The sequence below is a fragment of the Molossus molossus genome, unplaced genomic scaffold (assembly GCF_014108415.1).
Source record: "Molossus molossus isolate mMolMol1 unplaced genomic scaffold, mMolMol1.p scaffold_m16_p_9, whole genome shotgun sequence".
Taxonomy (NCBI): Eukaryota; Metazoa; Chordata; class Mammalia; order Chiroptera; family Molossidae; genus Molossus; species Molossus molossus.
In genome coordinates, this window is record NW_023425403.1 from 47,862,083 (window position 1) to 47,876,104 (window position 14,022).

At 38.8% G+C, this 14,022-nt stretch overlaps 1 protein-coding gene across 9 annotated transcripts in view; it reads left to right on the forward strand.

The window, feature by feature from the left end:
- The window catches only part of MBNL2 (muscleblind like splicing regulator 2), a 156,674-nt gene that overhangs the window by 108,718 nt on the left and 33,934 nt on the right, over positions 1 to 14,022 (forward strand). For all 9 annotated transcript variants that reach the window (XM_036249548.1, XM_036249547.1, XM_036249550.1 and 6 more), the window contains exons 4-5: positions 4,748 to 4,948; positions 7,904 to 8,167. In XM_036249548.1, the coding sequence (XP_036105441.1) occupies positions 4,748 to 4,948; positions 7,904 to 8,167 (465 nt within the window). The remainder of the gene's footprint in view (positions 1 to 4,747; positions 4,949 to 7,903; positions 8,168 to 14,022) is intronic.

The window sequence follows — 14,022 nt, forward strand, 5'->3', positions numbered from 1 at the left end:
TCTGATCTCTCAGTTTCCACTCTTGCTTTACGCATCCTGCATATAGCAACCAGAAGAATCTTTTTAACATATAAATGGCATCACATCGCCCCTTCACTGAAAATCTTTCAGTGCTTTCTGATTGCACTGGAGACAAAGCTTAGACACGTAACCTTGTCTGTGATCTGGTCCTCAGCCGACTCACCAGCTCATCCTGGCCCACTCTTCCTGTCTGCAGAGACCACACCAGACCCTCCGTTCTGTGCATGCACACAGCTCTTGCTCGCATCGTGGCCTTGGCTCTTGTTGGAAGTATCCTACGACCCTTCACACGTTAACATCATCTCATTCATAAGGACTCCAAATCTGTTCCCTCGATGTACACCGGTCTCCATCACGTCAGTGAGGCCTCCTCATTTCTACTTATCCATACAAATGAGTTGTAATTTTTTTTGTTCTAGCCCGTTAGAGTTTAAGTTCAGTAAGTTTACACACAGTGTTTTGGCATCGTTTTTTTTTTTCATGTGAAATTTTGGCTTCATTTATTCAGTCTGTACCAATAAATATTTACTGAATCAGTGAAAATGCAAATCATTCTTTCCACTCATAATTCGTCTATCTCAAATTCACTATATTTGAAAATTCCCCTTCACTTTTTCCTTCCTAGAAGTTTTTGTCTCCCCATTCCTGATAGGATATAACAGTAATTCTTTTCTTCTTTCCCACCACACTGCACACAGCTTTCATATGTTCGTTCAAGATACAGAAGTGGTGGGTAGCCTTTAATAAGATAGAGATTTAAGAGCCTATACAATAGTCCTTGGGGACAAGGTCTTACATCGAGTAGCCTGCCCTCCAGAGATGCTTCTGGGAGTACAGGGAGGAGTCTCAAGGGATGCCATGTTTTAAGCTTTTTTTCGGTTTAAGTGCCAAATACCTACCCTTTGAAATCAAAGCTTTCTAAATGTATAAACTTCCACGCTCTTCTTTTAAAAAGTCAATTGATGAAATTTTAGAGCCAGAAATATCCCAGGCCACTTAGTCATTACTCAGTACCAGCCCTTCCTTGCCACTGCAAAATATCAAAGAACATCTGGGCACGTGTGTGTGTGTGTGTGTGTGTTAAACCTTTGAACCTGGATCTACTGACGTAATGTACTGACAAAGAAGAGTGGAGAGTTCTGGGGAGAGAAACACGGAAATGTGAAGTACAGAGGGAAAAAAAAAGAGCAAGACTAGCATGTCAGAAGCTATTTTCTTCCAGAAGACTTGCTGTGGCTCTTGTCCTCTGGCCTCTCCAGCTGCAGTGAGTGCGAGAGATGACAAGGACCGAATGGATCCATCTCAGACAGCCTGGCAACGGCCCTTCCGCAGAAACCTTGGGGCAGCTCTCCGAAGCCCTAGCTGGTGTGCTCCCAGGAACAGGACCTTTCGGAGGCGCTGTCCTCTGCTCAGCTGCCAGCTAAGAACCCGATTCAGACACCAGGCTGTGCCGTCAGCCTAGACTCCACCTCTGGACGTTTAATTTGCTGGGATCTGAGAGCCCATTTCCGGAGGCAGCAGTGCCCCTCGGGGCTGGTCAGAGCAGCTCTACAGCTCTTACCCACAGAAGACCCTGGATCATTGTGGGACACAGCTCCCCGCCATGAACATCTCTCTTTTTATGCTCCAAAAACGTAAGGGCAGCTAGTATTTTTTCCTCCTCTGTTTTAAGAAATTACCAACAAAATCTAGCGAGTGCACAAAAATGGAAATAGCCTCAGACTTGGAGCTGGGAGTCCTGGTTAGTCTGTCCCGCCTCTGCCTCCGCAGCAGTCTCTGCACTAAATTGCTTTAACCTGTGAGACTGTGCCGCGCTCCCTGCCGCACGTGCTCCTCGTGGGTGCTGGGAGGATTAAAGAAGGCAGCGTGTGTGAGAAGGGATGAGTCAGGGACATATACGCACGACCCACAGACACAGACCGCCGTGTGCTGATGGCCAGAGGGAAAGGTGGGAGAAGGTGGGGGCAGGTGGGCAGTGGGTGGGGGGGACATCTATGATAGTGTAAACAACAGAAATAAAGTTTTAAAAAAAGCTACTAAAATACCAGCACACTAGCCACACAGTAAAGCATAACTTTTAGTTTCGCATGAAAGAAAAAATATATTTCCCAGCCCATATTTCAAAAACGAGAAGATATTTAATAATATTTATACCGCTATTATTATTTTGCTATGCTGATTACATTCCTGTTATAGAATCAATGATTAATATTAGGGGGAAACTTTATTAGTACTAATTTTTACACTACTGATGATGGCTTCTATGTACTGAGTTCTGACCGTGGAAAGGGGGAGAAATAACACCTTCTTCAGCTGACTCTTTAAGCTAAGGAGTTTTACTTCCCTTCTGCAGATGACACTAGAGCTCGCTGAGGTTAATTTCCCACTTAAGATATAAATTAATAACTGGCAGAGCTCTGGATTTAAATTTGGGTCTCTCTTAGTCCAAAACGTGTGTTTTAACTTTTAAATAATACTATGAACTATGTTACAGCTATCATCAATAAACAAACTAAAACATTTAGATCATTAAATTAGATGAACAAGTAACACATTTTGAAAAGCAAAGTTTAGTTCATTACAATAGATGTGTTGCTATCCAAAAAGATTTAGGGACATTAATTTTGAGGTTCTGATAGCCTAAGACAGTCAACCTGCATTTGTGTCACCATCCTGACCCTGGATTTGAATGATCCACAGGAGAGAGGTTTGGGGATTTGCTGCTATAGAAAGTCAAAAATGGAGGTGTGGGGGAGGGCTCTTTTCTCTAAATGTTTACTGTGATAATAGTCTCTGGGTTAAATTATACACTTAGTACAAGTTTTTGAAATACTTATTTTCCCTCCTCAGACAGTGATCCCCAAACTGGACCATGCAACAAATCACGTAGTAAAAAATTTTAATGCAAATTTCAAAGCCCCTGCCTAGACCTCCTGAGTCAGAATTTCTGATTTCTCTATTTATGAAATCCCCACAGGCATTTCTGATATAGCTGGTGCTTTGAATCACTGATCTGTCGTGATTTATGACCTTTCAGGATTGACTTTTTTTAATCCTAACGTTCTATAGTTCGTATACCATTTAAATTACTTGGCTTTGTTTCCATATTGCTAAATTATGAAAGCTATAGTTACTGAAAACCACAACTTTCTATAATTATGACTCAAATGGGTTGAAAATGGAAAACATACACATATAAAATTTTGTAGAAAGTCAAGGGAGGAAAAAACCCTAACTGCCAGCTATTTCCCATGTTGAGACCTCATGTTGCAACATTCTTCCAGAGTGAATTTTATGTCTGAGCCGTAAAGATCTGAGAGCGGCTCGTGGGAGGACCCAGCGGCCCTCTAGGACCATCAGAATCACCCGTTTCAGCCCCCAGCCTCTCAGTCAAGACTTGGAACCTTCTGAGAACTCCCCGGTCCAACTATCAATAAGTCCCTGTTTTCTAACATGATCATTTCTAAGAGATATTTTTCAGTATTGCTGTCAACAAAAAATGTGTTTAATAAACATAGATTGTTATTTTCCCCATATGTTCAACCATTCGGAGCCATAAATAGACAAAAAGAATGTTACCCACAATTTATAGAGACGTACCATGACATGGCCAACAGCATAGTTGTACATTAGAAAGTTGTACTAACATATTATTGAAATATCTGAAAACTGGTCCTAAAAATAAATAGGTTAAAAGTCATCCAATAACTAAAAAACAAACCAACAAAAATTATTCAGGTACAATTTAGTGTGAAATTTAGTATAAGAAAAATCTTTACTTAGCATCTGAAATTTTTAATATTGCTTCTTTAAAAAGCGAAGCAGAGTTTCTTGTTCTCTTAAATGTACATTATTTCCTTTCTGAAAGGCATATTTTTAGGTGGAGCTTTCAAAAATAATCATCCCGTCAACCCCCTAGCATATTTCTTCTTATCCCTGGACAAGCAGTACAGTGAGAGAGAAGTTTAATAAGCTACTCTATGCCTTAATACCTGCTGTGTTAATTTTGTGACCTAGGAAACCAAACCAACTTTCAACAGCCAATTGAAAAATTGGCCACTTGAAAAGTTCAAGTTTTTTCATCCAATTTCTCAAGAAGTAGAGGTTAGTTCAAGACATACTTGAGCCAGAGGAGGAAATAGCAGGTCTATATTAAAATTGCAGATGAATTTTGAAAATATACACGTTAGTGAATATGGAAACATACTGGTAAGTCTGAGAAAAATAAAATCCCGAGTAATACCCACTTTTTCAGAATGTATAAACTTGGTCAGGCTATAATCAAGGTGTTTTTTTTTTAATTCCTCTCCCTTTGAGAAACATGTAGGAGGAATCAAACATTATGATTCAGTATTTTATAGGTTTTACTACTTTAATTTTATCACATTTAATAGTTTGGAATTATGACCAATTAGAGTAAATATATTTTCTTGAGGACACTTTCATAGAAATAAAAGTCTAACTTGTTGCCTATAATCAGGTTCCTATTATGTTCTTCCATGTTTTTGTGTGGTTTTGGGAAGGAGAGGATCTATATGGGTTTAATTTTTATTAAGAAAAAAACAAAATAAGGAAGCTTAATGAACTTTTATAGTTCAGAATTGATTTATGCAACTAACATAGAGTCTTGTAAATGATGAATAAATTATGCTCAAATGACACTTGCTGGTGATATTTTAAAGTTTTATTCTAAAGGTCTTTATCCTGTGTTATCTTTCTTTAACAGCCCACTTTTCCTGTAGGTCCCGCAATAGGGACAAATACGGCGATTAGCTTTGCTCCTTACTTAGCACCTGTAACCCCTGGAGTTGGGTTAGTCCCAACAGAAATTCTACCCACCACACCTGTTATTGTTCCCGGAAGTCCACCCGTCACTGTTCCGGGCTCAACTACAACTCAGAAACTTCTCAGGACTGACAAACTGGAGGTACTTCCATATTATTTGTGGTTTGAAATGCATTTGTGGTAAAAGTGTACTTCTATGTAAGTGAATGCTTGTAAGAGAATACACACACATTCATCTAAAATCCATGCATTCGCGATTCTTTGGTTTGAATTTAAGGCCAAGTATAAAGGAAATTGTTCTGTAAGAAAAGAGTGAATTTAACACAAAAAGTCAGCTGCAAAATATTAACAACCAATGGAACACTGAATCAATCACTACGAGGGCCATAGCGAAGGCTCCTGGAAGCCTCCAGCTGTGCTGGGCATTAACCTCTGCTGGAGTCTGGCTAGGTCTCCCAAGGGGCAAGTCAGAAGCCCACAAGCCAGGGCAGTAGGGGACACTCAGGGACAAGGGTGGGAGTCAGTAGGATTATGACTATTGACCAGTTGGTATGATCACATTTCAGTATTTTAAGAACTAGTATGGCTGCACTACAGCGTTCCAGAATATCAGCCCTAGCTGTGTTGTTGGTAAATGGGGAATTGGAGGCTGGGAAAATTTATTGATTGAGATAGTTTCTTTAACTCAAATATAAGTGTTTTATAAAAGTCAAGAAAACAAGTACATATATTTATAAAACATAATTCTTTTTTTTTTTTGTACGTGTCCCTAGTGGGAACCAAACCCAGGACTCTCTGGTCCACAGGCTGAAGCTCCAAATGCTGAGCCAAACTGGCCAGGGCTAAAACATAACTCTTAAGTCATGAGCTAAGATTTTACTTATCTGTACTTTACTGGGTAAAATTTCTCTTTAATCAGAGTCAGAGGATTTATCTTAATTACTGTATCCTATGATATTTAATAGAACATTTTATATGAATGTGAAGATTTTAATAGATTTTTTTTCAAAGCACTCCTTTAATTCCACTACCAATTAAAGTTGTTAGGTGCCATATGTATGGTTAGGATGTACACCGAGCTTTATGTTAAATCCTTTGAGAATGTTCTTTCAAATGTATATTTGTTTAAATATTTACCCAGTAAAGGGTAAATACTTGAGAGGGCAATAAAATGTTGCTCCTAATGTAAGTTTCAATCCAGAGTATATGGATCTCAACATGAAAAGACTATCAACTCTAATTGCTGCTGTTTTGATCTAGCCTGTCCCTGTGAATGCTGGGCAGACCTTTCATGGGACTAGAAAAGTGTTTTGGGCTCCACCTGCTGGACCCATGCAGCTTTAGTGTGCAGTACGTGACTGTGTAGTTTAGAAAACAGATTAAATAAGCTGAGTTGGGAACAAATTGTCCTTCCCAACAGGACTGGTGGACAAAGGTATATGTAAAAATGATTCACAATGACTTAAGCAGAACAGCAGTTCATTTCAAACCAGGAATGAAGTCAGCTACACACAGAGACCCTTGGTAAATGCTTAATGGCTGGTCTATACCTCTGATGCAGTCTCAGACTGAAGTCATTCCGTTTATAGAGGAAGTCTTACTCAGAATCTGTGGGAACTTCTTAGCATTTTTTTTTTTTTTGGTACGTGCCCCTGGTGGGAACTGAACCCGGGACTCTCTGGTCCGCAGGCTGACTCTCCAACCACTGAGCCAAACTGGCCAGGGCCTTAGTAATTTTTATTGTGCACAATTCATGAACTAAAGATGGAATGTTGGCTGATATTCAAAGTTGGAAGAAACAATTAACAGTTTTGTGATTTATCTGTTTACTCTTCAAACTCACTTGGCGGCTGGTTAGTGAAACTGTATTTCCCAAGCACAGTTGACTTTCACAAGGCTTGAATGTCATGTCAGTTGACCCTTTGTATAACATCACTGATGACCAAGATGTGAACCACCACTTAAATATATCCACTTTGGAATTGGAGTCTACAAAGAAAATAACTTAAATTTTATTAGTAATTCTTCCCTACTAATGATATTTATAAATATAAGTATTATGTACATGTTATTCATGTTATTTTATGTTATCAATATTCAGGGCAGAATTAAAAATACTCTTTAAATTATGTTTTAAAAAACCTTTTCTTTATACAATAAACTCTTGATTCTCCAGAATTTTCAGAACATGGAGAGCATTCTAGTTACTTGAGATTTCAGGATAACTAAGGATTAAGGAATAAAAAAGAAACAACACACCAACACTTCAAACTCTATTCTACTTCCTTTCTTTCTTTTCTGTTACCTCTTTCCACATTTCTCTCTTTTTTACCTTTTTCAAATATGTTTATTTTTTTTCTGTGCTGTCAAAAATAGTAATATGATGACCTTGAATGAAAATTTTAGTGTCGTAGGTATTGTAGTTCTTCTGATTTATTAATATAAGTATAAGTTATATTTGTAGAAAAGGGGAAACCTAGGGGCGAAAAGAAGTATTCAGATTTGTCCCACCCCCATTTCCCATTCTCAGAGAGGAGGAACAACTTTGTCATTTCTCCCTATTTTTTTTGGAGTTGTACAGCTGTGACCTGGTGGCTTAAACTATGGTGAAATTATCCCTCCATGCAAAAAAAATCTATGGCATCCCAAAATTATCCAAATTATATATATATATATGTGTGTGTATGTATATATATACACACACACACATACACACACACATACATATATGTATATATATAGTCCAATTATACATATATAGTCCAATTATATATAATCTCAAAATTACTATATATAATATGTATGTATATTCCAGAGACAGTGGAGGCCTTGTTGGCTTTGTAACTTTAGCCAAACTGCAGATTTTGACTTATTTTCTTAATATCGAGTCTCAACCTAGAAAAGAAGGCAAAGCAAAACTGAAAATAGTGTTTATTAAGAATTCTGGCTACTTGCGTTCTTGATCATCAAATTTTTATTGTAAATGGTACAAAGCCACCCTTCAAAGAAAGACAAAGAGTCAATTCAATTATGAAAACACGCCCATGGCCGTCAGGCTTTCTCCTGCATTGTCTGCTCTTGTCCCCCTGTGTCCCAGGTATGCAGGGAGTTCCAGCGAGGAAACTGTGCCCGGGGAGAGACCGACTGCCGCTTTGCACACCCCGCAGACAGCACAATGATCGACACGAATGACAACACCGTAACCGTTTGTATGGATTACATAAAGGGGCGTTGCATGAGGGAGAAATGCAAATATTTTCACCCTCCTGCACACTTGCAGGCCAAAATCAAAGCTGCGCAGCACCAAGCCAACCAAGCCGCGGTGGCCGCCCAGGCAGCCGCGGCCGCGGCCACAGTCATGGTAAGTGGGGCGCGCCCACCGCGCACCTTCCTCCTCCACGGCCTGCGAGGCTCCCACCGCGGGGCTCAGGCTCTAAAAGCAGTTGGGGAATAGGGAAGGCTGCTATTCCTGCTGCTCCGCTGCCTAAACTCTGTTGTTGTTCCCCCCTTTTTGTTTTGTTGCCCCCTCCCTCCCTTCTTCTGCACAATAGGTAAATCCCTCAGGCGCAGGTACCCAGGGCCACGTGCCGCCCTCCCTCAGACCCAGTTCTGGGTGACCCGCTTGGATTCTTCCTCAGAGCGGCCCAGGGGCCTCGCAACGAACAGGAAGGTGGGCCCAGGGGCGTGGGAAACGGGGCAATGGACTGCAGCCCCTCGGAGGCAGCCCTGGAGCAGAGCAGCTAGCCACAGGTGCCCAGTCAGCGACCCCCTCGTCCCCATTCCTGTTTTCCTCTCTTCTTTTAGTTATCAAAAGGGGACGCCCTGAACTTGTTCTCCCTAAATGAAAGTTTATGCAGGACTTCGAGTCATGAGACAGATGAAAATGGAATTGTACTGGCTGGTGCTTAAAATTTTTTTAAATTAACTTAGTTTTTTAAAAATGTTACAGGCCTGTAACGCAGCCTCGAGAACCCGAGCCCCTTAGGGACCAGCAGCAGCCTCATGGTCGGCATTTAAGGGCCTGTCACAGCTCCAGACTCCCAGGCCCCACCCCAGACCTTGGGGAGCAGAATTCAAATTTTAAAATATCCCCAGTTGTTTTGTATGCTCATTAACATTTGAGGAGCATCTGCCTAGAACACTGATTCTCAAACTTGGCTGTATTTTGAAATTAGCTGAGAGGTCTTGAAAGGTTCAAAGTCAGTCCCTTCCCCCAGAGTTGTTTATGTTGCTGGTCCGTAGGCGGCCTGGGCAGTGGCCTCTTTTGAAGTTGATGCCAATGTGCAGCAAAGTTTGAGAACCACCGGATGAGGTTGTAGAAGTTTCTAATAAATTTGTTTTAATGTGAGATCTCTGTCTTATCAGAAGTCTATGTGAACCCATGCTGAGCACTGTGCATTCAGCATTTAATGAGACCTGCCATGCTGCCGGGCAGAAGATATACATTAGGCAGGTTTCCTTGCCCTCAAGGAGCCCCAAGTTTAATATGTGGGAGCAATAATGTCCTCAGTAACATGAGGGAAATGCATAACGGGGTCCAGTGGTGCATGAAAGCCTCTGTCCTCCCTTGGAAAAGATAGAGATGGCTTTCAAGATGAAAGGCAGAGTTTAAAACGCACCTCATCCATTATTAACTGATCAAAATGCAAGTTCATCTTATTCAACATTCTTTCCTCAAATGTTTCTAAAGACCTGGCCCCGTGATCAGCAACAGGCAGGGAGATGAAGGCATGAACCTGCCCTACGTGGTCCCACTCAGTGTGGTTATAGAGACCTTTCCAATCTGAGGCGTATTCTCAACAATCTTGAGCGTTGGGTCCTTCGTCTCTCACTGTTTCTTCTCAGAATACCTATCCATGTAGCTTTTTTTCCTCATGTCCTTTTCATTCGTGTGTCACTGGACAAAACTGATTTTCCTGGATGTGTGAATGTCTCTCTCTCTGGGGATGTGTGCATCCAACATAACAGAGTTGGTACAATATAGAGACATTCTCCCCTCTTATTTTGTCTAGTAAAAGAGTGGTTTTAAAAACTGATTATAATTGGGAATGGGGTGTTGAAAGGAGATGAGAGTAAATTGGTTACTTAATGCTTTTAAAACAGGAATTTTTTTAGAGAGCAAATAAAGTATTTTATTTATTTCTCCAGTATGGTCTCCACCTTGTCATCCACTTAGTAAAGATCTTTCCTATGAGAGGTAAATTATTTTTCATTGTAATGATTCTTTAAGCCAGCCCCAATTTATCCTAACTGGTATGTTGATTGTTGGCACAAAGAACATATTTTCCCATTGAATTCATATTATAAATCATCACTAGATATCAAAGCTATCCCCAAGGTTAGTCAGGACTCTGGTTGCAAGAGACAAAAACCCAACTGAAGTTGGACTTTACCAGATCATGTAGTGTCCTCCAAAGAGAGTAGAGGTAAAACAGGGCTCAGGGGTGCCTGGATCCAAACGCGTGAAAACCATTAGGTATCTCTCTTTCTCTTTTCTGCTTTTCTTGGTATATCAGCTTCATTCTCTAGGACCAGTTTCTCTATACAATGCTCACCATGGCTTTGCACACCTTCCATCTTTGAAGGAACAATGTACCTACTTTATGTAAATGGTACATGACCTGGGTTGATGGGGATAAGAGAAGAAATAGCCACTTACACACACAGGTCATTCTTCAGCCTGTTATCTTTAAATCAAGACTGTACTCTTCTGTGTGCCTTTCTGTGCATTCTCACAGCATACTTGTCAAGACACATGGAGGTTATTGTGGTGGAGGTCAGTATATTTAGTCAACATAGTTTCCTGGATTGTTACGTTGTGCCCAAATTTGGAGTTCTGCTATTTCAGGGAATCTTGCAGCGTCATCAGAGACAACCCAAAGGAATGTGGTTTTGGAACAAAAGCCAGCTTCTTTCTGATAATGACATGAAAATTACTGAATCGGTCCTGTCTTTTAATAAAGTGAGAGGCTCATTTGAAACCAGCCTAGGTGCACTTGGAAAAGTCAAAGTATTCTTACTCTAAAAGCAAGATGACTCAGTACACACACACACACACCACTATTATTTTATTTTCTTATTTGAAAGAACAAATGGAGTAATGATTGCAATCAGAAGATATTAATATTCCATTCACCTGGGTTTCACATCTTAACACACAGAATTTCTGCAGTGCAATTTTTTATTACTGTCCAGAGATTCCCCCTTCTTTTGATTAATCAGATCCTCAAAATGAATTTAAAACTTTGATTCCAGAAAAAGAGACTTTATTTCCATTATAGCCTTATTTATTTATTTATTTATTTATTTATTTATTTATTTATTTTTTATTCATTTATTTATTTTACAATACCTCTTAAAACATGAGCATCATCTTCACCAGAATGTTTAAAATGTGAAAATAAGCCCGACGGAGCGTCTCTTTGGTATCACAGAGGCCATCTGATCTTCTGGCATGCAGTCTTTGCACACAAAATGGGCTGCACCAGGAAATGCCTATTTTGTAAAACATGTACCGGAACTTGGAAGTCCTTCCTGCCTGTTCACATCCTTTTATTCCACGTTAAAGCGGCAGCTCTAGTTATTGTCGTCAGGGTTTCCTGACTCCTCAGATTTGGTGTTTGCCTGTAAGGCCCGGCATGGGCCCTTAGTTTGCCTTAACCTGCAGTTGAATGCTTCCTTAATCCAGACAAAGGAAAACCTGGCTGCATGTGCACGAGCTGGAGGTGGCCTAGAGGGCGCAGAGGATAAAAATATCGGTCAGACTAGCAGAGTGAATGCCAAGTGTCTGGCACATAGTAGGAACTCAATGAAAGAGAACCTCTTTCTCTGCGTAGGTGACTAAGGAAGCTCCCAAGATGCACTGGGTTTGGTGATCTCAAAAGTCTGTTCTAAGCCTGATGATCTTTCCGTATAAGTAAATAATATCAGTCAAATAACATTCTCTAAATCAGAACATCTGTGTACTACAACGCTGTACTATAACATGATTATTCATCCATACAGATTCCTCAGTACTGTCTACTCATGTGCCTCAAAATGTGAGGTGTGTGAGATAGGAATACTACGCTGGGTCCACCCAGACCCTCGGGTTTCTTTCAAAAGACACGGTATTTGCATCTAGTAAAGACAACCTACCATACGGAGTGGTAGAAAAGGAGATGCTGTCTCTGTCCAGCTCAGTTTAGAGCTGAGTTTCTTTACATTCCTAGATTAGTATAATTTTTATGAAAATTAAGTGTCAGAAAACTAGGATCAGAAGAAAGAAAACATTAACCTCCCAGGTTAATTCTAGGGAGAAATATTTAATATTTCCTTTTCTACTTGGAGACTTCATCAAATGATCCTTTGTTAAATCAAAATTTTGTTCATAAATAGCCTTTGGAGACATAATCATTCTTCTAGTTAGCACATCAGAAAAGATCAACTCCCAGGGACTGGAAAAGTGAAGGAAAGAATTGAAGTCAAAATGATTTTGAGTTTAACCGTCTAGTTAATGTTCTCAGTGCATTCTATGAGAACAGGCTACGTAACCTTACATAGTTAGCACAGACTAATTGACGCGAAAGAAAATGCATTATTTAGCTATATAAAACTATACGGGAATTAAAGGTTTTAAATAAAAGTGGTGTCATGGAAGTTATATAATGGAGAACTTAACCTTTGAGGAAAGAATGTCCAGTATAAAGAAGCTTTATATTGTGGAGTTGTTGGTTTATTAAAATGTTCATAATTCTTTTAGAACAGTGATTTCATAATATTTGATTGCCTCTATTAAGATTGCCATCCAAAACATTTTCTCCATTGGCCATGCTAAATCTCTTCTGACCTATAGTCCTTTCCGCTTTATTTCTAACCCTTATCCAGCCCATAGCTCTTCTATGAAATGATTTCCTACCATTTCTATGCATATAATCCCGAATCATCAAATAATGATAAATAACTATTTTCCAAGGAAGATATCATTTACTGTGCCCCATTTTGAGGGTTTAGTACTATTCCATTTTATTTCAAATATTATAGTTCTAATTCAGAACTTTAGAATATAACATTTGTGTTTATTATACAAACCACAAACCTTAGGAATTTACCTATTGTGCTAAACTACAAAAGGGGTATTTTATTTCTTTTTTCTTCTTCTTTTTCTTTTTTGCATTGGAGCTATTCTATCAAATTTCTTTATTTTCACAGAATTTCATCCTAGAATTTTGAGATTTTTTTTTTACAATTATCAAGGAATAGGAAAATTTTTTCATTGTGGTCTAAATCAGTCAATATTTATCATTTTATCTGTTTAAATGAAACTATCTGCCCAAAAGTATGGTTATAAGTTAAAGATATTATTTTACTTCTATTATTTCAAACAGTACTTTGCTATTTTTTAGCTGTTTGTTAATTTTAGCTATTGTACTTGTTCTAGCCAAGAGTTACACATCTCACTGACTAGGTTGGTCACTAATTGTAGCTAAAAGTACAAATAGGATTATTAAATATAAATTATTTTGATAACTGAGAACACTAAATACCTTTTTAAAGGGTACTTTGTTAGTTCAATCCGGTAAGTTGTTTGAGATAAATTGAATTCTAATTTCAAATGTAGTGGACAACTTAGAATGGATGATAAGTTAGTCATCAGAAACAGTACGATGGAATAAAAGTGGGGAATTTGAGAAACTTAATATTCAAATTAAAAACTTATGAAATTTGAAACCTTATTCCACATTGCCAAATCCATGCTAGCAGAGTGAAGAGAAGAATTGAGACAATTATCCACATGATTCAGACAAAAAATTAAGATCCAAACCCAAACAGTTTTGCCTAAATAATCTTGTGTTTGAATATTTTTTTGCCTGAATTTTTTTGTCTCAGTTTGCCACTTCATTTTGTTAGGCTAGATCTTCGTTGAAATTATTTTTATACAATTTAAGATATTATCTTTTTTTGACTTGGATCTTATATACTTAGTACACTGATTATTTTATATTTGAAAACTAACTTATCAGAAGTTCTTCAATCCTATGGCCCTTAAAAGTTTTGCATTTTTTTTTTCTGAAGCAATATAAAAAATGCTTATGGTGTGTATGCAAGCTGCTGTTTTGATTAACTTTCCTGAATTTCAAACATCTATATTTTACTCTCTTATATGCTTTTAACTAAGGTATAGTAGATGCATTTTTGCTTCAATACTAATTTAAGGTGTAATATTCATTTCTTTAG